Here is a 27178-nt window from a genome sequence, read left to right as displayed (position 1 = left end):
TACCTAAAAAATACTAGACTGACTTTAAGAAATCAGGGTTTTTTTTCCTTGAAATATTCAGATAGAAGGTAAATGCAGTTGGTCTTCTGCTTTGAAGTGTAGATACAAATGTTGATATGAAGATTTGCTTTAAACAAGGATGCTTATATAAAGCAAGTGAGAATTAGTTTCTCAATTGAGAATCTGTGGTATGGATTATATTATGTAGAAGCTTGTACATTGTTTGAGGCTTTGTTTTCACGAAGAATACAGCCTAAAGAATTTGTTAGGGGTTAGCACGGCAATATGAGCATCTCAGGCGTTCTGACTAGGAAGGAGAAAAGTTTCAATCAATAGATGAAATTAAAGAATTCTGTTAAAGAATGCCAACATTTTTTTCATCGTGGTGTGGATTCAGTGTGTCCTTTTGGAAATCTGTATTAAAATATGACACCATTAACATTGTGTCCCCTAGCAGCAGCTTTGGATATTAATGTATGCCCAAAATGACCAAGTGGATCTTGCAGTAAGACCACTTCACCTTGCAATTAGGTACCTGTTTCTATAGTGTGTGCTGTCAGAAGTACTTATTCTATTTATGTTCAGCTTCTTTTTAGGAGAGTTGGAGAAGTGCCTTGAAGATCCAGAAAAACTGGGATCCCTGTTTGTTAAGCATGTAAGTGCAAACATCACAGTAGTGGGTGAGATTCCTCCCTTTTCACCTGGGGAAGGAATTGGGAGTGCCGGAAATTCATGATGTTTAATTTTAGTGAAACAGAGTACCCTTTACAGCTTTATACAAGTCCCTGTTTTTCCACTTTTCATTTATTTATTTATTAAAAGGAATGACCATGTGATACATGCAGATATTATAACACTTTGGAAGGGAATCAGGTGAACTAGTTATCTAAAACCTAGATATCAAAATCAAGAATACATCAGACATGCCACTGATCAATCATTTTGGTGTCTCTGTGTATAAAAACAATTTAATGTCTGTTTGAGATGAGGCCTCAAGGTACTCCAAATCAGGCAAGAAATCGGAAGGGAAACTTGCCTGCTATATATGATCATTTGCACAAGTGTACAAAGACTGAAGACAGACTGGATTAAAGCAAATTTAATAGGTTTCAGATTTTCCCTGTGGTCTGTGTTTGAAGTCGATACCAGGGTACCAGAAGAGCATAGAACCAAATATTGGAAGCCTAATTCCTGGACTAATGATGAGGAATGAGTTGTTTAATTTCTGAGGGTTTATTAAAAAACAGGCACAAGGAGAGGGGAGAACTATGGCACTGGTAAAATGGTAAACCTGGAGGAAGTAGCTCTCCCTGGTTTCGATTGCTGCTTTACTTTCTCCTGGTATATTTGCAACTGAGTTGTCTTTGAAAGGCACCCTTACAACTCCAGATGGAAAGGCAAGCTTTGATGCTATTACAACATCCTCTAGCAAAACCCTGACTATCAGCTAGAATATGACAATTCAGTTCCTGCTCTTAATCCATGTTCTGTGTCCTTTTAAGTCTTCATCTACCTCTTCCTTTTTTGCTTTCTATTTGTCTTTCACTGGTCAGTACTCCATAGGTCTCTGAGCATCAAAGCTTCTAACAGCGAACATGCTTTTTGTGTGACATGGTTTAGTGTGCCCATGGCAGGGGAGTTGGAAATAGATGATCTTAAGGTCCTTTCCAACACTAACTATTCTATGCTTCTATAAACCAATCCTAGCAAAATAGCAAGAAAGGTTTTAGAGTAGGTAATAGACACATCTGGCATGTCTGTGTTTCTTAACCAGTAGGGACAGTAATCAAGAATGAGTCTTAGAAGCTGAAGTTGTGTTCTCTCTCTTTTTCTTTGTTGCTTTGGCGTTAAAATCATGTGCACAAAATATAGAATCAAAGTTTAAAAATGCTAGTGCCACCATTTCCAGGCTATGTTACCTATGTTCCCACTCAAACTCCAGTAGGACAGCTAATACTTAGTACAAAACTTGAGAGGTTTCTCCTAACTGCTCTGTCCAGCTGAACAGGAAGGGGTCATTATTCTAATATATTAGAATAATAATCATATTATTGAAATTAAATAAAAAATATTCTCTTTCAAATGCTCCATCCATTGCTCTTGCTAGAAGAAAACGATTTTCATACTTAATTTTATTGTGGGGCCTGCTGAGCTATCATCTCTCAACACCTGTTGTTCAGGAGTATTTATAACTGTGGCAATTTTTCACTTGTGTTGCCTTTCTAAAATCATAATGATATTCCCAAACAAATGTGTTTTAAATCTGCAATTTCTGCATATGTAGCTGTTTCTTGTCCTCAAAAAGACCTTTTTAAGTTCATGCTTCTGAACAGCTGTACTTCTTAAAATAATGCTCCATTTCAATCTGGCATGGTTTTTGTTCTTGATGATAATGTATCATTCTGTATCTTTGTTCCTTTAGGAGAGAAGGTTGCACATGTACATAGTTTACTGCCAAAACAAACCAAAGTCTGAGCACATTGTCTCAGAATACATTGATACGTTTTTTGAGGTAAGTTCTTGAGAGAGAACATATGTAAGGTGGAGGGTGTGTACAAATCATAAGTGTTACCAGATCTGTTGACCAAAACAGAAACAACCAAAGAAAAAAAAGGCAGTGCAAATCGTTGTTACTGTTTTAAATTATAATTCCCTGCCATTTCTGTTCTGATTTCTCAAGTCTGATACAGATGGGTTAATCTCTACCTGCTAGAGATGGGTTCATCCCTACCTGCTAGAGATGGGTTCATCCCTACAGGAAGAAACTAAAGTTAGGTAGAAGATACTTATCAGTAGAGTCTCACCTTTACAAGCCCTAGCCCAGGCAGTTCATGGTGGTAATTCTGGACAAGCAATGGTCACTATCAAAAACAGACTATATTAAAACCTGTGACTGAAAAATTACGTTTCACCATAGTTTTTCAAAAAAGACATGGAAGATGCTTGGAAAGGGGAATACTTCGGAAACAAAGCTGATACAGATAAGGGGAAGGACTCCACCTTTTGCTAGCTGAACATTAAATTCTGCTCTGAGTTTTGCCAGTTTCTTCTGTCAGCCTTTAATAGTGATATATCCTGCTGTGTTTCTAGCTCAACAAAACAAAGTTGTTTCTAACTGAACAAACAAAACATGTTTGTTTTGCAACCCTCAGGATCTAAAGCAACGCCTGGGCCACAGACTTCAGCTCACGGACTTGCTAATAAAACCTGTGCAGAGAATTATGAAATACCAGCTGTTACTAAAGGTAAAGTGATGTCGAGGTGACTGATTTAATATATGTGTTAACAAATATGCTTTCTTTTTTAAATATTGCTGATGCTTTTTCACCTTCCTGCAGAACCCAGATTTGTAAGCAATGTCATGTGATTATTTTATATTTAAATATAAAAAATGCAGTAAACAGCTTGGGCAGAATTTTGCTTTTTCTTTTTAACTGTTAAAAGACCAATAACCTCAAGCCACTGACATGGAAGTGTTTAGAATTTGTACCAATTTCATATTAAGGCGAGAGGGATCTCCCAACTGTTTTCAGATGTAAATGTGATATGAGTTGCTGGGATTCATCCCAACTTTTCCACCTACTTCTGCAACTGTTTTAATGTCATGTAAATGCTTACTGAAGAGCAATCCTGTGTATCACAGAGGTCATTGCTTTAACACATTGTTGTATGAGATAAATCAAAACAGTGAATGAATCTTTAAAAATGAGAGTGGGAAAGCACCACAGCAAGAAACTTTAAAAAGAAAATATTTCTTTGTGTCTTCTGCAGACTGTCATTCTCTGACAGAAGATAGCAAATCCAGATTTTCTAAGCTTTCTCTCTTCTGATTAATGAGAAAAGTACTCATATCGTTGTTTGTTTGTTTGTTTTTCCTTTTCCAGGACTTCCTCAAGTATTCTAAAAAAGCTAATCTTGACACAACAGAACTAGAGGTACTTTTGACATATTTTCTGTTACTGATTTGAATACTCCTTACTTTGAACTTCTTTTGTTTTGACAGTCACTTTCCTTTTTGATCTTCTTGAGAATGTGATTCTAAGTGTTTACTCTTCACATTTCTCTTCTAAAGCAACTACAGCAAATGAAACTATTTTATGCTGCTAACTCATTTGGAAAATAAAGCTTTGACTTTTTATTTGTCTTGAACAGAGAGCTGTAGAGGTCATGTGTATAGTACCAAAACGGTGTAATGACATGATGAATGTTGGCCGCCTGCAAGGATTTGATGTAAGTTGGCTAGGATTTTGCTTTGAGTTCTTGTCAGGTTCTTCAGAAATTAATGATTAATGTTGTTGGGAGAAGTGAAGTAGGATGCTCCGTCACTATCTGTTTACCTGGGGCAAAAAGCAGTGAGCAGAAAATCAAAGTCTTAGCCCTGCCAGGGCCTTTTTCCTGGGAAACTTTACCTGTTGTGTCAGTCACACTAGGTAAGTCCCTCTACAAAATCTAGCATTACAGTTCCCTTATTGACTAATGACTTGCAAAATAGTGAAGTAATCAGTTACCAGCAAGTGGGCAAACCAGACTTCAGTAATGTAGACAAAGGAGGAGTTACTGAGGTCAGTAAAGCACCTGAGGCAACTATAGCCTTTCTCCTTGTTTTGCTAAGTCTAGAAGAGATGGAAATTAGCTATCAAAGCAGTATGCATCAGCCAGACTATAGTCACGTGTTCTAGTTTCAAAGCCCTTTCTGCTCTGTGATGCAAGTACAAACTTGAATTCTTCCTCTTCTTGGCACCCTGGAAGACACTGGAAGAACATAGGAGTTACTGTGGGAGTTGTTGAGAAAAGAGAGATGAAAGCCTTAGTGTTACAAGCTTCCAACTGCAGTTTGAATTGGAAAGGGTAGAGTGGTGAAGTGGATTTTTTTTTTCCTTGATGATGGTTTTGAGAAAGGGCACAAGAATATCTTGTGGTAGGAGGAGCAATGAATACGTAATGGTCAGTAACACTCAAGAAATTGGGAAATGTACAAAGCTATTTCAGCATGAGCATCTGCTCGAAAAGGTTGGTTGGGGAAAGAAGTTAAGAACTGCACTAAATGTGTTTCTGCTTGCCTCTGTGTTTAGGGTAAAATTGTAGCCCAGGGTAAGCTCCTGCTCCAGGACACATTCTTGGTCACAGACCAGGACACAGGACTTCTGCCACGCTGCAAGGAGAGACGGGTCTTCCTGTTTGAGCAGATTGTCATTTTCAGTGAGCTGCTAGATAAAAAGAAAGGTTTCTCCATGCCTGGATTCTTGTTTAAAAACAGTATCAAGGTAACTGTTGTGTGTGAGTCTTTTTGTCCCCTGCACAAACTCTGCTAAGGTAACACTGATTCAGTGAAGTGTCACTAGTGACATCTAGATGTGCAATCATAAAGCACAAGGAGGTGTCCATCATTTCTTGAAATTATATCCTACCGAATTTGTGCTCACTCTGATGATAAATGGAAGTCTTTACATCCCAGTATTCTGATGCTTCCCAGGTGAAGCATACCAAAACAGATGTTCCTGTACAAAGCTGGACAAGCATTCACAGAGAGTTTAGTCTTCAGCTCTGTGCTATATGTACACCACATTGCAAAGTCATCGCAAATAAAGATAACTCTTTACATATTCCTTCTTTTGAGTTTCGGCTGAAATCGGTCCAAACGTGTAGGTAATGTTTATAAGTAGTGTCACCTTCTTAGACATGTCAGCTCTTCCTCAAACAAAAAGCATTTACCCCCACCTCAAGCTTTCCCTGAAACAAAGACTAGTAATACTAGGGTCCACCAGCCCTCCTCATTAAGCATTTTGGGTCAACTGTGCTTCTCTTAATTCACCTCAGTGCTACTGCTGCCAGCTGAGCACCCTGTTTAGTGCTGGCTGAACAGCCTGTTCAAGGCATTGCCGTATCTGCAGTAGAAACCTTTGGCGTGGGCCAGTGGTAAAGCTCCATAGCAAATTCAGCGTTTTAAATAACACACAGGGAGAGCGAGAGACAGTGGAGAACATTGGGCCATAGTGACCAGATGAAGATTGTTTGGGCATAGTGTTTCAGTAAGATGTACACTAACCCTGAGTTTAATGTAATCCTTAATTTCATGGTATTATTTTACTGAAAGAAAAGATTGGTCACCATTTGAAGATCTGGCTCTGAGCTCATAAGTAAGATATTGTAGAGGTATATTTCTCATAAGATACATGAAGTAAATTCTCTTTTTTCCATGAAGGTGAGTTGCCTTTCCCTGGAGGAAAATGTGGACAGCGATCCATGTAAATTTGCACTAACATCAAGAATGGGCGATGTCACGGAGACCTTTATTTTGCATTCTGCTAGTCCAGGAGTCCGCCAGTTATGGATCCATGAAATCAACCAAATTTTGGAAAACCAGCGCAACTTTTTAAATGGTAAATGCTTTCTTTTCACCGAAAGTTCATAATTGAACGACTTTTCTCTCATCTGTTATTTCTTGGCTTTGGAATGTTTCGCAAGTTTCCTTTTTCCTGAGCTAATACAGAACAGTTGGGGGATATGGGCTGCATTTCTGCTTTGGAACAGATGCTAGCATTTATTATAAGAGTGGTAGTCTGCATTTACATGGTGTTCTCTTGGTGAAATTTTCCAAATGTTTTGTAGGAGTGAGTCAAGATTGGCATCATCCATTGAGGTGGAGAGCTTGTGTACATCTTTTAAGCAAATGCAGGCCTTTAAAGGCTAAACCCAAGTGGAATTTTAAGCGTCTAGTCAGAATGTTTTGTTTGTGTTATTTTGGTGTCCATTGTTGTGTCATACTGTGGCAACAACATTCAGATTCTGCAGGAGAAAAGTAGAAGACGATCATGTCTGCTGTGGTACCAGAAGTTTCTTGCTGTATTTTTGTATCCATCAGTTGTTGCCCCAATGTAGATTTTTTTTAAAGAGTTGTAATGGGTGGAACAACAAGCTGAGAATTTGGAGTCACACCTGTTTTTTCCCAACTTAACTGCTGACTGACAATGTGATCCTAGAGGAAGACATTTCTCCATGGTTTCAGATTTTTTACCTTTAAAAGGACAGGTCATGAAGGTGTGATGTAGAAAAGTGACTTGAGGTCTATGGCATGACCATCATTGCTAAGGAAATTTGTCTTGGTTTAACAGCACTCCCATTCTGCCAGTAAACATGTCTGTTTTAAACTGTTCCTGTTCCCTTTCCTGCCCTCCTTTCCCTGATCGCGTTCCCTCCCACCCCCACTGCAGCCTTGACGTCCCCAATCGAGTACCAGAGGAACCACAGCAGTGGTGGAGGTGGCAGCGGCGGCAGCAGTGCTAACAGCAGTGGCCCCAGCAGCTGTAGTGGCGTCCCCAGCTCCAGCCGTAGCCGGCCATCCCGGATCCCCCAGCCTGTCAGACACCATTCCCCAGTCCTGGTCTCCTCTGCAGCCTCGGCCCAAGCAGAGGCAGACAAGATGTCAGGTATGTCCATTCACAATCTCTCCCTGCCACACTACAACACCTCCTTAGAAACTGGTCTGAGCCAGCCAGACAGGCACCCTCCCCATGCAGAACCGGATGGTCCTCAGAAAGACGCTGAGCAGATTCCCAAGATGAAAGTTATTGAAAGTCCCAGGAAGACAGCGGGAAACATTTCTGGCTCATCTGACGGAGCCCAGAAAGACTTACGTGGAAGCTCAGAGGACAGTCGATCAAGAAACAGCATAGGATCATTGACGCTTGGGAAGCCAAGGCCAGGAGCCATCTCACCAATGAACTCTCCTCTCTCCACGACTTTCCCTTCTCCTTTTGGCAAAGAAACCTTTCCACCCAGCAGCCCCCTGCAGAAGGGCTCCTTTTGGAGCTCCATCCCAGCATCCCCTGCCAGCCGCCCTGGCTCCTTCACTTTCCCTGGGGACAATGACTCCCTCCAGCGGCAGGTTCACCGCCACTCTTCACACAGCAAGGACACAGACCGCATGAGCACATGCTCCTCGACCAGCGAGCAGTCAGTTCACTCCACCCAGAGTAATGGGGTAAGAGCGGAGCACCTCTGTCCTGCAAGCTCTCCTAAAACCTTCCCGTGCTTTCTGTGCGTTACCATCACTCTCCATACTAACTTCTGGCTCTCCGGTGCTGTACTACTCTGAAATAATCAACTGAGTATCTTCTGCACATTAAAAGAACAAAATTGTCTGCCTCTCTGTGTATGTATACATACAAACGTGGGTATGTACACAGACACAAAAGCGACTGCTAACAATAGATGCAATTTCTGCCTCTGCTGAAAACGTAGATCACTAGGCTGATACTTTACTAACTTGCTCTCCTTGCTTTTTTCGTCTCTAATTTGAAGGCACATAATTAACATGCTGAAGCGTGGCAGCCAGAGCACCTTGGGGTATGCATTGCGGCCAGCACTTTAATCTGACTTCAGGATTTTGGCAGATTGCCTTGGGGCTTTTTTCCCTTTCACGCACAAATCCGCCACCATTGTCCTGTTGAGTTTTAACTTCGTGGAGACATCTACAGTACGTTCCCTGGGCTGCTTGGTTTAATTTTTCATAATTTTATTTCCCCCTCCCCTCCTCAGCTTTAGCTGATGTACAGCATTCTCTTTTTAAGTCCTGTGTCGGATCAAGGAAGCTTCCTGCAAACCACTCAAAATAGGCCAACAAAACATAGCTAAAATAATCCTGCTTCTACTACAACCAAAACAAATAGTGGCTTCACTGTTCTGCATTGTAAGAAGAACTGGTTTAGGGCATCTGGAGTTTCAACCTTTAGTATGCACTTGGTGTGTTTGTGTGGAAAGCTGGCGTGTCAACAGAATCCACATTCTCTGTAATAACGTCCACCAGGAAGCGCAACACAGCAATCACAGGGGCAAGTGCAACTATAAAGCAAAACTTCCAGGGCACTTGCCGTGGATGGGGTGGGCAGGATATGGTGCCGTTCCCTTTAAACTCACATTTGATTGTTCTCTCACTAAGTGTTGTGTTCAGGAATGTTTGTTCTTCCACTCTCTCACCAATAGTATCAGTACCAATTTTTGCAAATCACCTAACTTGCTGGACCTTTTGTAAATGCATGCATTTCTCTGTAGAACCGTTTAACACACAGAGCTTTCTTGACTTCTTAGTTCTTACACTTTTATAATAGCTACAGAAAAAAAATTATGCTTTGCATGTAACGTATTTTTGTATCCTGATCTTCCTTCAGCTTTGGATTTGATTTAGCTCTGTCTTGTGTTTATCCTCAGTCTAGTAAAATGTGATGATAATATAATATCTGGGGTAACTTGAGTATTTTGCAATTACTACACAGTACGTAGTATCAAGATGGTGGTGCTTTTTTTATCCAGAAAAGTCTTGCATAGTATTAATTGATGTCATTCCGTTAAAAAAAGAGAGGGAGAGACAGGATGGCACTGCATGCCTTCTGCTTCATAGCTATGTTTCTTTTACTTTGGTGATTGAGATGGGTCATAATTTTTCATTTATAACCTCATTTCTATGCCGTGCTTTAGCAGGATTTCATACCATGTTTAACAAGCCAGGGAAAATGGTTTCTGAGGTTTTATTTTGACTTAACCATTTGTATATATGTATTTACATGCACATATGGTTAAGGCTGGTTGCTTAGGATAAATAACTTCTAAGAAGAAGAAAAAGGAGCTGGGTTTGCTAGTGTTTCAGGAATATGGGAGGGATTTTTTTAGATTTTGGTTGCAAACACTCCTCTAATCCCATAATAGAGGTCAGTGATGACCAGCAGAACTTGCAGTAGAAAAACATCAACTGTGCAAGAATAATTACTTCCTTGCAAGGCAAACAGAAAGGCTATCTTTCTGTGGTGAGAATAAATTCAGATATAAATACATTCACAAGAACATTTGACATTTAGTAGTTACCAGACACTTGTTTATTTAACAGATTTTGCTGTCCTTGTCAAAAATAAGAAATATCCAGAGTTTAGTATGACCCTTCAAGACTTAACTATTAAAAAGAAGTGTTATGTTACAGGAAGGTCAGTCCTGCAGTTACACAAATTCTGCTGCATGCTAAGTCTAAAAGAATGAGTTTGAAGAAAAGCAGCTTTCTCTGAATAGAGTTGTAGTTAAAAGAATCTAGCAAGTTGTAACCTTAATTTAAACAATGACTGAAAATGAGACTGGCTTTTTGGTTCTAGAATTCCTTATTTGCCTTGAGTCATGGAAGGGGCTTGCTAACACAAAAGACCATGCAGAAAGTCTTGTAAGCCAGACAAAATGAGTTTTCTCACTGGAAATACAGCATCTGGAATTGACATAAGTACCCTTTAGTAAAAACACAATTCAGGATGAGATCCTTCACTCTGTGGTAGCATTTGCTCATCATCCTAACAGCGGAAAAAAGGATGGACTTGAATCACCCACCTGAATAAAATAGTCCAGCTAAAATACAATGTACAGACTCACTGGAAACCCAAGCATCAATGTACTGAGCATGCTATGAATTAATATTCTGAGACTGTTGCTTTCCAAATGTCTTGGTTTCTCAGCCAAAGCACATGAGGCAAAGCTCATGGGGAAGCACAGGCACTGAGAGATGGAGTGGCCTGTTCAAGGCCATTAGCAGATTGGAAGAGAACTTGGCTTTCGGTGCTCCCAGTGTACCATGCTGTCCACTGACTCCTGCTGCATCTCCTCAGTCCTGAGGGGAGAAATATTTGATGGTTTTGAGAATCCTGTTTTTAATCCTCTGTACCAAGCTTTCCACTCCCTGCTAGCACATATGTGGTGCTAACATGTGGTTATGTTATGTGATAGTAGTCTCCAGCTACAGCTGGGTTATTGATACCCTTCTTCAACTCAGCTACTACTAGGCAGTAGTGAGCCCTCATTAGTAGTGACCTGACAGTTTGAAGTAAGAACAAAGACAAAAGACAGGTGCACACACACATACATACCTCATGCCACATCGTTAATAGTCCATCCATTTTGGTTTTAAGTTCTTTCAGGAAGGAAATAACTTTAGGGAATAGGTGCTAGGAAAGACTAGATGTATTTTTTGTCGTTAGAATTTACAGTGTTTATGAGGTAATGACTATGATTTTGAAGCTGCACCTCTAAGACCGTGAAAAACTGTCCTACATTCTGTGCTATAGTTTGTTGCCTAATAAAGATGTGAGGTTTGGTGTCTGAGCTTGAAAGGAAAGGATCTATGTATCTCAGTTGAGATCTATGTATAAACTGACTCTTGGTTAAAGGAAGTAATCCTGAGTATAAGCAACTGCAGCAGCTGTACATGAAGGTATTCAAACTAATTTGCACAAGATAAATAGATGCAGGCAGCTTTAAAAGAGAAATCACAAATCTTTTCTTTGACTACAGCTTAAGTTATGTGGACTATGCAGGTAATGTAGCAGGCCAAGAACAGCGTGTCTTCTCCATGAACTTTAAACTTGATCCCTTTTTTTCCCCCCCTCTTCTTTCTTTCTGGTTCCAATTGACACTTGCAGAGTGAAAGTAGCAGCAGTAGCAATATCTCCACCATGCTGGTGACACACGATTACACGGCAGTGAAGGAGGATGAGATAAATGTCTACCAAGGAGAGGTCGTGCAGATTCTAGCCAGCAACCAGCAGAACATGTTTTTGGTGTTCAGAGCCGCCACTGATCAGTGCCCCGCAGCCGAGGGCTGGATTCCCGGCTATGTCTTGGGGCATACCAGTGCAGTCATCATTGACAACCCTGATGGAACCATCAAGTGAGTGCCTGGGTGTGTGGAGAAGGGGAGGGAGAAGAAAAACTTCCCATTTAGACAAGGCTTTGAACCTTTTAAATCAAAAGTTGATGTGATCTTTGAGAAATAAATGAACATCAAGCAGAATGAGTACTTGAGAGGTCCCTTAGTGAACTTCAAATACAGGCAAGTAAGAAAGGGCCCAGAAGCTCATGATCTTTACGAAAAAGCTGTAGTAATGCAGTCTTCGGGGAAAAGATAGTGAAAGAACACATGATCTAAGAGCAGCAAATTTTTCTGGTTTGTTTAATAGAATGAGTTACTAGGCTAGACACCTTTGTTTAGGAAGACAGGGCATGTTTGTTCCAAATGAAATTAATTTTAGAGTTCCTAGATCTCTGCTTTGAGCTACAAATCTATTGAAAATGACAGGTGATGCTAGAAAGATCTCTCTCAGATCTGTAATGGGAGCAATTATGTCAAAGTTCTTAGCAGTAAAGTTTTATGTAAAGGGATTTCATATTGATCATTGCTCAGTTTGATTGAGTTTGTATTTTCACACAGAAAGTTTACCATTTGAGCAAGAAATGGTATTTCTTGGCAAGAGTTCAGTATTTCAAGAAATACTGAACTACAGACTAATCTTACTAGCTTGCTTACAATTTTAACTATGGGTTGCATGTCTTATGGAATAATTCATGTATTCCATTTCAGCATACTTTAAGACAGTGAGGTAACATTTTGACATACTTTTCTAATTCCATTTGAACCTAAAGAGTATAGCACATAAACTAGAGTTGAAAAATTTCATCACAGTTTAATATTTTATATTCAGGAAGTCAACGTCTTGGCACACAGCACTCCGTTTAAGGAAGAAATCTGAGAAAAAAGATAAAGACGGCAAAAGGGAAGGCAAGCTAGAAAACGGTTACCGCAAATCCCGAGAAGGACTTGCCAACAAGGTTTCTGTAAAGGTAAGTGTTATAAAGATGTAGTCATTCCCAAAAGAAGTTGTGTTGGGATATCTTTAGGAGTAGCTTCTGTCAGAATTTCACATGAAGGAACTGGAGGCAACAGTGGTTTGGAAACAGGAAGATAGAATCTTTGGGCCTGCAAGCATGATATAGCATAAGGATACTGCAGAAAGAGTAGAGTGTGCAGAAATTCTGGTATTCAGATATTTCTTGGATCTTTGTGGGCACAGTAACTTCAGCCCATCACTGTGCTTTGTTTTCTACCATTCTTTAAATTATTATAAGGTTATCAGGACATTAATTCTTTAATTTCTCCTTTCCAGCTTCTCAACCCCAATTACATTTATGATGGTAAGTTGCTTTAACTTTTAAAAGTTATAATAAGTATAATTTGATTAAAACATTGTTCTCTATGTTTAAATTTGCTTGATATGAATTTTGTTGGGAACTGAGTGGTTTTTATCAAAATATATATAGGCCCTTTCTGGATAAGTGAGACAGTTAATGCAGTTAACTCATACTTATTTTTTAAGATGCAAGGAACACATTTTTGGTCACAAGTCCAAAACAACATAAAACGCAAGGGCCATATGCTGTGTTATATACAGAGACTGTATGGAAGTTGGGACTTGCTGAGTTTGCAAAATAACAAGGCCAGGAGTTGGAGCTGCTTCAGTTTTAACCTTGCCCCCTAGGGAATATTCAGGACCTCTCCAGTGCAGAGGCTGATCGGGACAAAGGTAGTGGCCTTCTGGAGTCAGAACCAAACTGGGTTTTTGTCTTAATGCACAGAGCCAAACTTCTTGAGTTCCTCCTGTAAAAAAGGGAAACCACTACCATGTGTCATTGGATGAGTGAGGTGTTTCGTGTTCCCTTTTGCAAGCTTCACTGGATATAATGATAGCCTAAAAATAAAAATGTAGTTGAGCACATCCTTAAATATTTTTCACTCTAGGGTTTCCTCAGCTTACCATACACAGGGTGTTTGGTTCACCACAGTAGGCTTCAGGTTTATCCATGGCATAGCAGTAGTGTTGTGTCTGAGTTCATGTGGAGAACACTTTGCCAGCCCTGCAGAACCCCAGCAAACTATAGGTGTGCTCTGAGGGTAGAGGGATAGATACACCTTGGAAATCTAAAGTACTGTACTGCTTTGTGTGATAGAAACAAGAGAGTGCAAGGAATAGAAAAGCAAATTTATTAACTTCAGTTGACCTAATGCCATTCATTTTATTTTTCCAGTTCCCCCAGAGTTTATAATACCATTGAGTGAGGTAACATGTGAGACAGGAGAGACCATCGTGCTTAGGTGTAAAGTCTGTGGTCGCCCCAAGGCTTCAGTTACTTGGAAAGGTCCTGATCATAACACACTGAGCAATGACGGTCATCACAGCATTTCGTACAGGTACAGTAATTTCTGTAATATTCAACGGGAACTGTTGAAGCTGTTTTATATTCTATTTGCATCCTTGGCTCAGGATAGCTTTTGGCTTTGAGGCATAAAGACACGGTTGCCCTCAGAAATATTTTGCAGCTGAGGTTTTCTGGAAATGTTGTGTAACTTCTGTGTATGGCTGGCATACCCAAATGTCATATTCTGTTGATCTTTAGAAACAAAAGAAAATCCAGCTGATATTTCTGATTAGCTATCACAGAAGCCATTGTCACACTGACCTACTACTTGAACCAGAACAGTATGCTGTCACATGCTAGTGCTGTGAAATGCCATCCTGTCAGTTCCTTCTTTCCATTAGTAGCATACCATCATTTTTGAGGAAGATGACTGCTTTCAGATCACACTACAGTATTTTGCAGTCTCTGGTTCCTGCTGATGTGGCAGTGTCAGTGTCTTCACTGTTGAAACACAGAAATCAACATATTTTGTTTGTCCGAAGAGAGATAGGGGCTGGAATACAATAAATATTAACAGTGTCAGTCTAAATTTGTCTATACCTTAAGGTCTGTAAAATGAATGTAAAGTTAATGGATGCCATTGTGTTTCCCAGTGACTTAGGAGAGGCTTCACTGAAAATCATTGGCGTCACTGCAGAAGACGATGGTATCTATACATGTATAGCTGCAAACGATATGGGTTCCGTTTCGTCTTCTGCCAGTCTACGAGTTTTAGGTAGGCATGTCTCTTGCTTCTTTTTAATCTTTGGGGATTTTTAAGTCTGGTATCCATAGTACAGGAAAAAGAAAACCCCCGCTCTTAGGCATCACTGTTAAAGGAATATTATAACAAACTTTTTTACCTGTGACATGTTGCTTGTTTCAGAAGGAACAGAAGCACTTTTAGGATGTAACTAATTAGAGGTTCATACAGATAAGTTGCCTACAATATTTCCTGGAAAGTAGAGCTTTTTTGTTTGGTTTTTTTTTTCAGGTAGCTGATACACTAATCACTCTCTTTGTTTCCCCAGTGGCAGGTATATTATTGATAATGAGACATAATGTAAGATACCTATTCTTTTTGTTGTTTCTTCCAACTTGCCAAGGTTAATCATTCTTGTACAGACAGTTCATACTTCACCTGAATTAGTTCCACTATAGAATTTGCCATTGGCCATGCTGCTTTGGTGTGTAATCCATTTTGCCTTGCTGCCACCCTGTGTCTTAGTGCAGGTTAACAGGATGTGGTGATTCCACTGATAGTATCTCAGCCAAGGAAACTTTCTAGTCAGGGGAGTAAAAAGCTCTTGATGAACAAGAATCAGTGTGAAACTGTATGCTTTAGGGAGCTAGTGTAATGACTGACCTTCATACACCAATACAGAAGCTCAGAACTGTGATTAGGCCAGAATCAGAGTCACAGAAGTCTTGCAGACTAAACTACCATTTTTCAGCCACAGTCTTACATCAGTCTTACTGATCTTCTCCAGAAGCAAGTGTTCACTTTTCAATCAAAACTAAACCAGAATTTAGTATCTCTTAGTTACTCTGCAACTGGATTCCAAAAGACAGGCAGTTCTATTTTGCCAGCCCTTTTACTCAGGTCTACCAATACTTGTACAAAGAAGCACTGGCCCCAGTTCTTCTGGGGACATCCCACCCTTCATTTCCCCAGGCCATAAGAGCAAAATGGAAGCTCCAAGTCTGTAGCATGAAGTAGGGTTTCAAGATCAAACTATGAAGTCTTTTGCAGTCCTTCAGTCTTGAAGGATTTGCCGTTTGATTGTAATCAATTCTTGTGCATTGTCTTGTGCAAAGAGTGAGTAATACTCTTTGCCTTCTGTTGCTGTAGTTGTCTTTATAAATGATGACTGAATTAGTTGATTACAGAAGTAATTTTCTTTCTGAGCTGCAAGAGGATGGACAGTATGAGGCTATGAGTTGCTTTTCCATACGGACCTACTGTGTTTCAAAAGGAGGATGATAGGGGCCAGTAGTTCGAATGAGGCAAATTCTTCCCGAAATCTATTAGCAAACTGAATATGAAGTCCAAATATTTCTCCCTTCTGCAAACATCTGAAACAATACATTGGCTATATTGACAAAAAGTTAGTTCTGAGGAGGATCTGAGTTTATTCCATCTTGGCTACACTATTGTTCTCTTTTTTTGTAGGTCCTGGAAGTGATGGGATCATGGTAATCTGGAAAGACAACTTTGATTCCCTCTACAGTGAAGTGGCTGAGCTTGGCAGGTGTGTTCCATATCCTGATCTCCAAGGCCGTCTTATGTCAAAATAGTAACTTCTCTTTCAAAAAAATTAAATTCTCTTTGAAAAATACTTCTCATATGAGCCTAAAAAGCCAAAAATACATTGGATTAAATAAAAATGAGGAAGCAAAAATTCTACTAGCACTAGATGGCACTGTGTAAACAGAAAGTAGTTAGGCTGAAGTGGTGTCCTAGATTAAGGGGTTGTTTTTGCGTTTGTTTTCTTTTTTTAACCATGTGCTTCTGTATGTTGCTTCTGTAGTGAAACTCTCCTAAGCCTTTTTATTTAGGGTATGAAAATTACAGACAGAAAAAGTCTGAAAATGAGCCAGGGAAGTCCTGTAAAATATACATTTGTCCAATTTAATAATGACCTTTGAAAAGCTGGTTACTACGCAGACTTTGATGTCACTGCAAATGTGATGAAACGAGTATCAGGAGATAATTATTTATGCAGACACATTTTGTAGAAGATACATGCACTGAAAACTGGGTTATGTCCAGAAACTGCCCTGTGAGGGTAGCTTATTACAGATCTAAAATTAGATTTCTCTGAGAATATCTTTCAAGGTAAAAATATATCCTTAATGCATCTCTCAGTTAATTCTTTCCTTTCAATATTGTATTCCAGGGGCAGATTTTCTGTCGTTAAGAAGTGTGACCAGAAGGGAACCAAGCGAGCAGTAGCCACTAAGTTTGTGAATAAGAAGTTGATGAAGCGAGACCAGGTTACCCATGAACTTGGAGTCATGCAGAATATCCAGCATCCCCAGCTCATTGGCCTTCTCGATACCTTTGAGACCTCCACCAGCTACATACTAGTGTTAGAAATGTGTGTGGACTCTAACATTATCTGTAAAATGCAATCTCTAAGCTGACTTTCTGGGGCATTTGTAATAGTTTTCGTATAAGGAACTTTAAGATTTCCTAGAAGTTTGAAAGCACCTAAGTAAAATACTGCAGTTGTCTAATGCTGCTGTTAAAGTTTAATACTCAGAAAGAAACAAAGTGAAATATTAAACCGATATGTAGATGATTATCTTAGTCCGATGCTCCAGGAAGTTTTTAATATCAGTTGGTTGTACAAGTGAATTAGGAATTTTATGATCTGCTAGCTTTATATCAAATCTCCTCTTCATTCTCCCTAGACCTCTGTCTTCTTAGGTGCTCAGGCTACAGTTATTCCTGTAGTCTGTGGTCTGTTAGGTTTTTCTTTCCATTCTCATAGATGGATTAATCCAAAATACAATCCTTGTCATTCCAATAGGGCTGACCAGGGTCGCCTTCTAGACTACATCGTGCGATGGGGAAACCTCACAGAAGGGAAGATCAGACTCTACCTGGGAGAGATTCTGGAAGCTGTGCAGTATCTTCACAACTGCAGAATAGTACATTTGGACCTAAAGGTGAGCTCTGAATGGGATTCCTGGCAGTGCGTGCTATTCCAGGCATAAAACCCTCCCTCTTCTAGGAAACTTGCAGCTGGGAACACAGAACTGTGAATTGCTTTGATACTGTGTGGAATGGTGTGGGTCAGGGCTCCAGCCCCAAAATGCATTATATCACTCATAGTCCACAAAGCAAAATCTTTGAGTTCCCTGTGCTTTCTCCTTAAACCTCGCTGGCCCTGGGTAGTCCTTTGTGCTGGAAATAATGGCTGACAGGAACTGTTTTGTTTGATTTTTATTTATTTATTTGTTTGCTTGCTTGCTTTCTGAGAAGTTTGCAGCAGAAATCCATTTCTTTTTCAAGAAGCACAGAGTCTGTTGTGAGAGAGTGCTCTTTCCTCTAGTGAGGTGGATCGAGAACTGGTTGAAAGGAAGAAGGCAGAGAGTTGTGGTCAATGGCGCAGAATCTAGCTGGAGGTCTGTGACTAGTGGAGTTCCTCAGGGGTCGGTGCTGGGACCGGTGCTGTTTAATATTTTCATCAATGACCTGGATGAGGGAACTGAGTGCACCCTCAGCAAGTTTGCTGATGACACAAAACTGGGAGGAGTGGCTGACACACCAGAGGACTGTGCTGCCATTCAGCGAGACCTGGACAGGCTGGAGAGTTGGGCGGGGAGAAACTTGATGAAATTTAACAAGGGCAAGTGTAGAGTCTTGCATCTGGGGAAGAACAACCCCATGTACCAGTACAGGTTGGGGGTTGACCTGCTGGAAAGTAGTGAAGGGGAAAGGGACCTGGGGGTCCTGGTGGATAGGAAGATGACCATGAGCCAGCAATGTGCTCTTGTGGCCAAGAAGGCAAATGGCATCTTAGGGTGCATTAGAAAGGGAGTGGTTAGTAGGTCAAGAGAGGTTCTCCTCCCCCTCTACTCAGCCTTGGTGAGGCCGCATCTGGAATATTGCGTCCAGTTCTGGGCCCCTCTGTTCAAGAAGGACAGGGAATTGCTTGAAGGAGTCCAGCGCAGAGCCACAAAGATGATTAAGGGAGTGGAACATCTCCCTTATGAGGAGAGGCTGAGGGAGCTGGGTCTCTTTAGCTTGCAAAAGAGGAGACTGAGGGGTGACCTCATCAATGTTTACAAATATGTGAAGGGTAGGTGTCAGGATGATGGAGCTAGGCTTTTTTCAGTGATATCCAGTGATAGGACAAGGGGCAATGGGTGTAAACTGGAACATAGGAAGTTCCACGTTAACATCAGGAAGAACTTCTTTACTGTAAGAGTGACAGAGCACTGGAACAGGTTGCCCAGGGGGGTTGTGGAGTCTCCTACACTGGAGATATTCAAGGCCCGCCTGGACAAGTTCCTGTGTGATGTACTGTAGGTTACCCTGCTCTTGCAGGGAGGTTGGACTAGATGATCTTTTTAGGTCCCTTCCAACCCTTGGGATTCTGTGATTCTGTGATTCCTCTGTTCCTGCAAATCTGTTTCACATCTTTGCATTTTAAGGGTTGTAATAACTGTGTGAATGGTACCTTTTTGGGCCTCTGTTCTACCCATTTGAGTTTTACTGAATCCACAAGGATTTTATGCATTCTAATAGGGAAAGCTATATAAGAAGATCTTAACATGAATATTAATTAAAAACGTACACTTTTTCTTTTCTTCCAGTCTTAAAATGCAAGGGGTTTGTTGTCTCTCTGTCATAAAGCAAATAGAGCAGTTGTTTCGTTCACCCCGTGTGTGTAATTGCTCTTCTACAAGCTTAAGTTCCCAAAGACAGGTTCCTGTGGAACTTTGCCTAGCTGCTGTTGTAAACATCTGCAGTATTATCTGGCAGAACTTTATTTCCTGCAGACGTGATAGTGCCAGCAGCTAAAACACATTCATTGCACACTGTAGTTGGCAGAAAGCTGCCTGCCCATTGATCTGGGGGAAACCTTGATAGGACTGCCTAGGAGCTGGTCTTCAGCAGTAATAGCTTGCAGTGGTTTGTTATGTTCTTGAGCTGACAGCACTGGCTGGGAAACAGTAATGTTGGAGCATTAAATGTGTTAGACTGACTTGAAAAAAAGACATTTTAACTTTTGCTTTTATGTTTTCTAGCCTGAAAATATTTTGGTTGACCAGAGTTCCACTAAGCCAACAATAAAACTGGCTGACTTTGGAGACGCGGTCCAGCTCAATACCACGTATTATATCCACCAGTTACTTGGAAACCCAGAGTTTGCAGCTCCTGAAATTATTCTTGGAAATCCTGTTTCCCTCACTTCAGATGTTTGGAGCATTGGAGTGCTCACATATGTCCTTCTTAGTGGCGTCTCTCCTTTCCTGGATGAAAGTGTAGAGGAAACTTGCCTGAATATTTGCCGCTTAGACTTTAGTTTCCCAGATGACTACTTCAAAGGAGTTAGCCAGAAGGCCAAAGATTTTGTATGCTTCCTGCTTCAGGATGACCCAGCTAAGCGTCCCTCGGCTGCACTGGCCCTCCAGGAGCAATGGCTGCAGCTGGGGAACAGCAAAAGTGCTGACAGCATTGACATATCCAGACTGACTTCATTCATTGAGCGGCGAAAACACCAGAATGATGTTCGACCCATCCGTAGCATTAAAAACTTCTTACAGAGCAGGCTCTTGCCAAGAGTTTGACCTTGCCTGAAGTTCTCTCTCATTCTCTTTCACCTGCCAATCAGACTGGAGACAGACTCCTCCTGCCAATCAATCAGACTGGAGATAGACTCCTCCTGCCAATCAGTCAGACTGGAGATAGGACTCCTTTTGCCAATCAGCTGTTGACTTGAATTTTGAGGAAAGCAAACCCCGAGCCAACCAGCTGCTAGCGAATGTTCGTGTGCAAACGCATTCCAGGGGGACCCACGCAGGGCGGCGTGGGGGACTGGTGATGCAGACTTCACTGGGGTGGAGGACGATAGCACTGTACTCTGCAAAAAGCAGTCACGAGCGATACAGTAACAGTATTTTATTCAGGTTTCTGCAAAAAAATTAAAAAAAAAAAAAATAAAAATAGTTTTTTTAATAAACCAGAGTTGAATTTTGCAAGTGAACTTAACTACCGTTTTCAAGATTTATTCAAGGAAGAAATGCCTATGTTCAAAGCACTGGTGTTAAAAATGAAACCATGCCTGGAGAAGACTCACCAAAATGGCTGCCCGTTGAGACAGCCTCCATTTATAACATCTGGTTTTCACTTGGTCCTAGAGCTTTCCAGTTGCCTCGCCTGTATGTATCTCACGTAGCAGTGCACTGAGATCAGACTCTGCTTTTAAGTGCATCCAACCTCAAAGTTTTTGCATACAAATAGAATGAATTGTTTTGCTCTGATAAAATGTAGGCCTTACTTGTATATAGACTGTTACCTGCCTTCGGTCTGTAATTTTTTTTTCCCCTCTCCCCTTATCCTTTTTTTTCCCTCTCCTTCCTAAATGGTGGTATACCACTGTGCGGGTCTTCAGTTTGGGTCAGTACTCGCTGTCCCCTTAGAAAAGGACTTTGGGTTGGTGCCCAGCTTTGCCAACCCGATTGTCAAGCAGTATACAGCAGGATGAAATACTGTAAATGCACTCATTTGGGATTTTGTTTTCTTTCATATCATGTGCAATGTTGTGGCTTTAACATTTTATGCAACTATTTATGAGGACCTCTGTTGTAACTGTAATAAATATATAGAAAAAGCACATACTTAGTACGGCGAGCTTTATGGTTTTGTTTGTGTGTTTGGGGTTTCTGGGTGGGCAGGGGCGGGTGTGTTGTACCACACTGTCATTATTCGTTTAAGATGAGGGTTAGCATAGGACTTAGTCAAGACTAGTCAGTTTTAAGGTTTGCTCAAAAAAAGAGGGAGAGATTCATATCCCAGATCTCAAACTGGTTAAGAAGTCGGGTGACACTTTTTAAAATTTATTATTATTATATTCAAAATGCCAAAGTCTGACTTCCCCAAAATCAGTCTCAACACTTACTGCTTTTTAGACTTTTCAAATATGTGTTTACTTCTTTCTGTGAAATGAACAAATGAATTTTGTGCTCTTTGGTGAAGAATACATTCAGAAAGTAGTGGTCGGATGAGAATCTGACACGTAATGTAATTGTCTTAGTAACTGTTTTTAAGATTGAAGTAATATTAACGTGAGCTATTTAAAAAGGCAGAGATGGTTTTGTTGTGCATCACTGGCTTCATATGGGTGTGTTGTCATCTATGTTTGTGTGAAATGCAGTGTTTAAAGAAACCAAGCCGACGTCCCACAATAGTTAGATGTATGGGTCTTAAGCCATAACCTAGCTTGGGTTAGTTTTGAGCTTTGCGGCTTCCACTGTATTCTATTTATTCCTTTTTTGTTTGTTTGTTTGTTTGATTTTTGGGTTTGGTTTGGTTTTTTTGTTTGTTTTTCTTTTTTGTAAAGTTGTACAGAAACTTTCTAAGAGAAAACAACTGACTTCAGAACTGGATGTGTATTCCTGCCAACCTCATATCATTATGTTTGTGTATTATTTTCCTTTATTGTTTTAGTCAAATTTTTGCTTTATTTTGCATGTATATTTCTTTGTACAGTGACGTTACATGTTTACACAGTATGACGTGATGTAAATATTTTATTTTGCCATCAGTTATTTTGAAAAGAATTAAACATATTTGACATATTCGTCTGATCTCTTGCTTTAAGGAGTTTGAAAGTTTAGGTTTGGTTATGTTTTAATTGGGCTCTGTATTTAAAAAGGAAAAAGTACATTATTTTATTGCCATAAAATTCATTTTAAATTGCAATGATGTATCTTGCTTTCATGCCTTACAAAATAATATTTGCCTTTTCTCTAAGTGTTGATTGCTTTGTAGTGTCATGATTGCTTTTATATAAAACATGCCTAACTCTCTAACTGTGGAAATTCATTATAGTCTTTATTAGCTAGTAAATTTTGACCAGCAGAGTTTTCTACCAGATGTTCCCAGTTAAGGACTAAAGGATCATATTTCGGTTTAATATTAAACTGGGGAACAGATTTCCCACATCTTTTAGGCATTCCAGATTCATTATGAAGAAAAGTTACTTTCCACCATAAAGACTTGGGGTTTGCAAGCTAAACACTTTTTGCATCCTATAAGGGATGAAGTCAGTGTATGTGTCAGTACTTTGCAAGTGGCATTTGGGACCACGGAAGTTCTCCATTGCACACAGCTGAATTTGAAAATCATTGTGCAACAGTTACGCAGAAAGCCTGGCTAGGTAATATTTCCATGGTCAGGAAAGCAACCTGCATTGTCTTCCTAATGGGCAGAGGCCTAACACATACCTGGCAGTGCTCTTGAGGAGTAGGGTGAAAGAGCCTGGTTTTCTCCTGTGTGTATATAGAGGTCACTTAACTGTAAGTCATGTTAATTCTCAGATGGGGCTATTAATGTGTTTATGAATAGAATTAACAATAACTGGGCTTTTTCTGTCTTCAAATCCCAAAGGATGTTTAGGCCAGATGTCCTCAGAATGTCCTCTAGCAAAAGCATCTGGCTTCCTGAAAACGGTGTGGAAACCTGAATAGTAGTAGAAGATGCCTGAAAATGTAATGGAATGTTCTTTGAATGTAACATACTACCTGATATTGTCAAGAAACATTAAAACCCCACTGCTGAGGTAGTCAGTGTAGGACTCCATCAAAAGGCGGGGCGGGGGGGGTGAACAATGGCTGACTCTTGAGGTTAAGTCCCATGGTCCCCAAAATATTAAGATAAATGAAGACAGGAATATATTTAACCTTGTTAACCAACAACCTTGTTGTCTGAGGAAATGTGTAGCTGAGGTACTTGAGGCAGCAAGTTGAGCAGAATTGGTGAGTTCAGAGCCCATGACCATGCGTGTAAAACTTGGATCCCCTTTTCAGTACATCCACCATGAACATTAATTTTCGCTCATTGAATTTTCTCAGCTGCTTTATTTCCCAGACAAAGCTGAGGTATAAGGATTGCCTCAAGGAGAGATTGTTCTGATGGAACTGAGCATGGTGGAGATCTCCTGCATTAAGCAAATAGAAGCTGACTACTGCCAGCCTTCATTTTGCTACCCGGATAGCCAGCCTAGCTCCCCTGAGCTTTTCAAAACCTCCTTTTGCAGGAGTTTTCTTGTCAGCTCCTGGGGCCAACAAGCTCATTTCCTCTCATCCTGAAGGAGGAAATTGTAACCTGCCTTGGACTTGATTAAGCTGAAACTCTTCATTTTCACATTAAATTTCAAACGCTGATTTCAGCGAGGCCAGCACCCTCAATTCAACAGGAGGCTCGTTCCCACACTGAAATCATGCGTTAGGAGTACCTCTGAAGATTACTTGCAGAAATTTCACATTAAGCTTCCTGAAGACTCACCTGGCAGCACCAGGAGTTCACTTAGCAGACCCTGAGCACAGTCTCTGTGAAGGCTTGCTATCTTAAGGGTTATTCCCAAATACTGAGGGAGAACTGGCAGCAGCTGGTAGTTTGCCTTGTTCCACTGGGAATCTGCCTAGCCCCTTCTGGCTGAATAGCAGTTTACACCACACATCTTCCCTGGTTTTATGCATCTTGCCTGTCTGTTGCTGAAGACCATGTGATCCCTTGAAATGTATGGTTCTTCAGGCTCTCAGGCTTTTCCTTCGGTGATGCCAAGATCCACTGAATATTTCCAGAATGATGTCATTTAATTTGCCATCTCTTAAGACTGATGGTGAGAGAGTACTTCCTTCTTTGGTGATGGAGCACTCTCCTGGGACTTGGAGGGTTCTGGACTCTGCTTGCCAGGAAAACTCAAAGCTGGGAAGCTCTACTAGTCCCAGTTATGGGAGCTCATGCGTCCATTGGGTTATTCTGGTTTTGTTGCTACTGTTGGGAGCTTTGCTAGTAGACAGTCCTGGATGGTTCATATTGATGGAAAAAGAATGTCATAAAGTATTAAAGGGAGGCTTTTAGGATGGGGTGTCCTGAAGCTAACTTGATCACCACCAAAAAAGTGCCTGGACATCAGAATTACTCACTGTTCTTGGAGTTTAATGGAGGTCTCAACTCATTTCTTCCAAGGATCTTTCACAGAGTAAGGGAGGGTGTAAATCTGGTGATGATTGCTGCCTTTACCTTGATACTGGATGTGGAGTACAACTGGGGATCTTACTTTGCTTTTCAGACCTTTTTGTGAAGAACATAAAGCATGCTGTTGTACTCCATCCCACAGTGTGGGTGTTGAATGGTTCCCGAATCTAAACTCTAGTCTTTATTTGTCTTTGTCTCTTTGGATTAATTACTAGTTACTCTAAATGGATCTGATTTTTCACTTAACTTTTAGCCATCCATTTCCTTTTCAAGACTGCTACCTGCTCAATAGTCTGTTACTTTTTAAAATGGAAATATTCTATATTTTATTAAGTATGGATATAGTATGAATATTTAATGCATGATAAAGTATAAGGCTGCAGTAGGGGTCAGCACCTCTACTGAGAAAACCATCTGCTTGCTGTAAGAGGCTCTGTGTTTTCTCTCATCCCACTGTCTAGAGAAATTTTAGGTGTGAAAATCCTAGCTGAATTCCTATTACATTGGTGGTCATGATATGGATGAGGCAATCATCTGACCTTGCGATAGCTTCACCTCTTCGCAAACTTCTTCCAGGAGCATGAGAGACCTTCAGGTCTAATAACTGTTACTTCTAATGTTGTTTTCTTCCAGGTAGGCTTTTAATGCTGTGTGCTGTTTCTGCCAGGACTCAAGAAATTAATGGCATTGTTTTCTTTTCCATCTAGCACATTTCGGTGGTCAAGGGATTGCTTCATAACTCACACAAAACCTCAGCTTTGTCCTTTGTTCTGCAGAAAATCAAACCTTTCAGGGCAATCTTCGTACATGGTGGTTGTCAAAGCTAAATGATCTAATGGTGTGACCCTGGGGAATTGACCTCACTGGTTAGCTGGCAGTTTCATGACCTGCTGCAAGACTGTGACAGTAGATCCATTACCTCTGCTGAGAACATTTTTCACTGCAACTCGGGCAGCAGCAGTGAAAAATGTCCTTGTGATTTGCAAAGTCATTGCTGGGAGTTGCATTTGCACACAGGCACTGCACTGCGCTTCAGCTTCCAGGTACAATGCTTCTGTTGCTGCTGAGTAAAAGTCTGAGGGACACATTCAGTTGCTGTGTGAATGTGTTTGGTGTTGCCTGGATTTATCACACAGGATGGAGCATGTATGCAAGCACTTACAGAAAACTGGTCATTCACTTGCAAGCTTTGAAACACATTTTCCCTATGTTGCTGTTTGCATGCTGCAAATACTGCAAAAAGGTGTATGTATGTGGAAAAGCATATAGATTTCTTCAAGGTATGTTGACTGCACATACAGTTCTTGGTGGTTCTTTTTTCTGAATTCAGGGGTTACAAATTAATGTCGTGCATAAAATGATTACTTGCCCTTTCTTTTCTTTGTAAGTAGAAATATAGTAGTGATGAAGAAAGACATAGGTGATTATTTATATGCACAAAGAAAGGAAGCCTAGTTTCCTAGAGTTCTGCCTCAGAGTTGGATGTGGTAGTTCATGGGAAAGAAATTAAGGCTCTTCCCAAATCTGAGTTACTTGTGGTGCTCATGACATGGTAACAGCTGAGCTTGTTCTGCCTGATGTTTTGGAAAAGCCAAGGGTGCGATGTCCAAGATAGTCAGCAATTCAAAAAGTACTCGGGAAGGCTGGGGTGAAGTAAGAGAGAAACAAGTGAAAGACAGCAGGTAAACACAGAAAGGAGGTAACTGCACATGTCTAGCTAGGGTGCTAATGGCAAGTTCACCTCCTCAGGAGTAGCATGGACAGTACTACAACTGTGTATCTGATCCTTGCCACCACTTCAGAGTCTGACTAAAGGAAGCATGGTGCACCTGCAGAAACCATGGCATGGCTTCATGTGCATGTTCTGCTCTTTGATGCAGAACTCTACAGTAAATATCTATAGAATCATAGAATAGTTAGGGTTGGAAAGGACCTCAAGATCATCTAGTTCCAGCCCCCCTGCCATGGGCAGGGACACCTCACACTAAACCATGTCACCCAAGGCTCTGTCCACCCTGGCCTTGAACACTGCCAGGAATGGAGCATTCACAGCTTCGTTGGGCAACCCATTCCAGTGCCTCACCGCCCTCACAGTAAAGAACTTCTTCCTTATATCCAATCTAAACTTCCTCTGTTTAAGTTTCAACCCGTTACCCCTTGTCCTATCACTAGAGTCCCTAATGAAGAGTCTGTCCCCAGCATCCCTATAGGCCCCCTTCAGATACTGGAAGGCTGCTATTAGGTCCCCACGCAGCCTTCTCTTCTCCAGGCTGAACAGCCCCAACTTCCTCAGCCTGTCTTCATACGGGCGGTGCTCCAGTCCCCGATCATCCTCGTGGCCCTCCTCTGGACTTGTTCCAGCAGTTCCATGTCCTTTTTATGTTGAGGATACCAGATCTAATTTATTTCATGTCTTTTTCT

At 40.8% G+C, this 27178-nt stretch overlaps 1 protein-coding gene across 3 annotated transcripts in view; it reads left to right on the top strand.

Moving 5' to 3' along the window:
* The window catches only part of TRIO (trio Rho guanine nucleotide exchange factor), a 246887-nt gene extending 224534 nt beyond the window's left edge, over positions 1-22353 (top strand). The window contains exons 41-58 of one of the 3 annotated variants that reach the window (XM_065667601.1): positions 586-655; positions 2423-2512; positions 3153-3245; positions 3885-3935; positions 4153-4230; positions 5073-5264; positions 6203-6380; positions 7212-7427; positions 7518-7981; positions 11448-11695; positions 12507-12645; positions 12969-12996; positions 13888-14050; positions 14652-14773; positions 16211-16289; positions 16938-17138; positions 17574-17712; positions 19801-22353. In XM_065667601.1, coding sequence (XP_065523673.1) covers positions 586-655; positions 2423-2512; positions 3153-3245; positions 3885-3935; positions 4153-4230; positions 5073-5264; positions 6203-6380; positions 7212-7427; positions 7518-7981; positions 11448-11695; positions 12507-12645; positions 12969-12996; positions 13888-14050; positions 14652-14773; positions 16211-16289; positions 16938-17138; positions 17574-17712; positions 19801-20343 — 3094 coding nt within the window. In that variant the 3' untranslated portion in view covers positions 20344-22353. Of the gene's footprint in view, positions 1-585; positions 656-2422; positions 2513-3152; positions 3246-3884; positions 3936-4152; positions 4231-5072; positions 5265-6202; positions 6381-7211; positions 7982-11447; positions 11696-12506; positions 12646-12968; positions 12997-13887; positions 14051-14651; positions 14774-16210; positions 16290-16937; positions 17139-17573; positions 17713-19800 lie in introns of those variants that run through there. The other 2 variants (XM_065667600.1, XM_065667602.1) reach the window with 2 other exon arrangements.
* The last annotated feature ends 4825 nt before the right edge of the window (positions 22354-27178 follow it).

This window comes from Lathamus discolor, chromosome 2 (assembly GCF_037157495.1).
Source record: "Lathamus discolor isolate bLatDis1 chromosome 2, bLatDis1.hap1, whole genome shotgun sequence".
NCBI classification, from domain to species: domain Eukaryota; kingdom Metazoa; phylum Chordata; class Aves; order Psittaciformes; family Psittacidae; genus Lathamus; species Lathamus discolor.
Note: the sequence above shows the minus strand (reverse complement) of the source record. Positions and strands in the feature narration are given on the sequence as shown.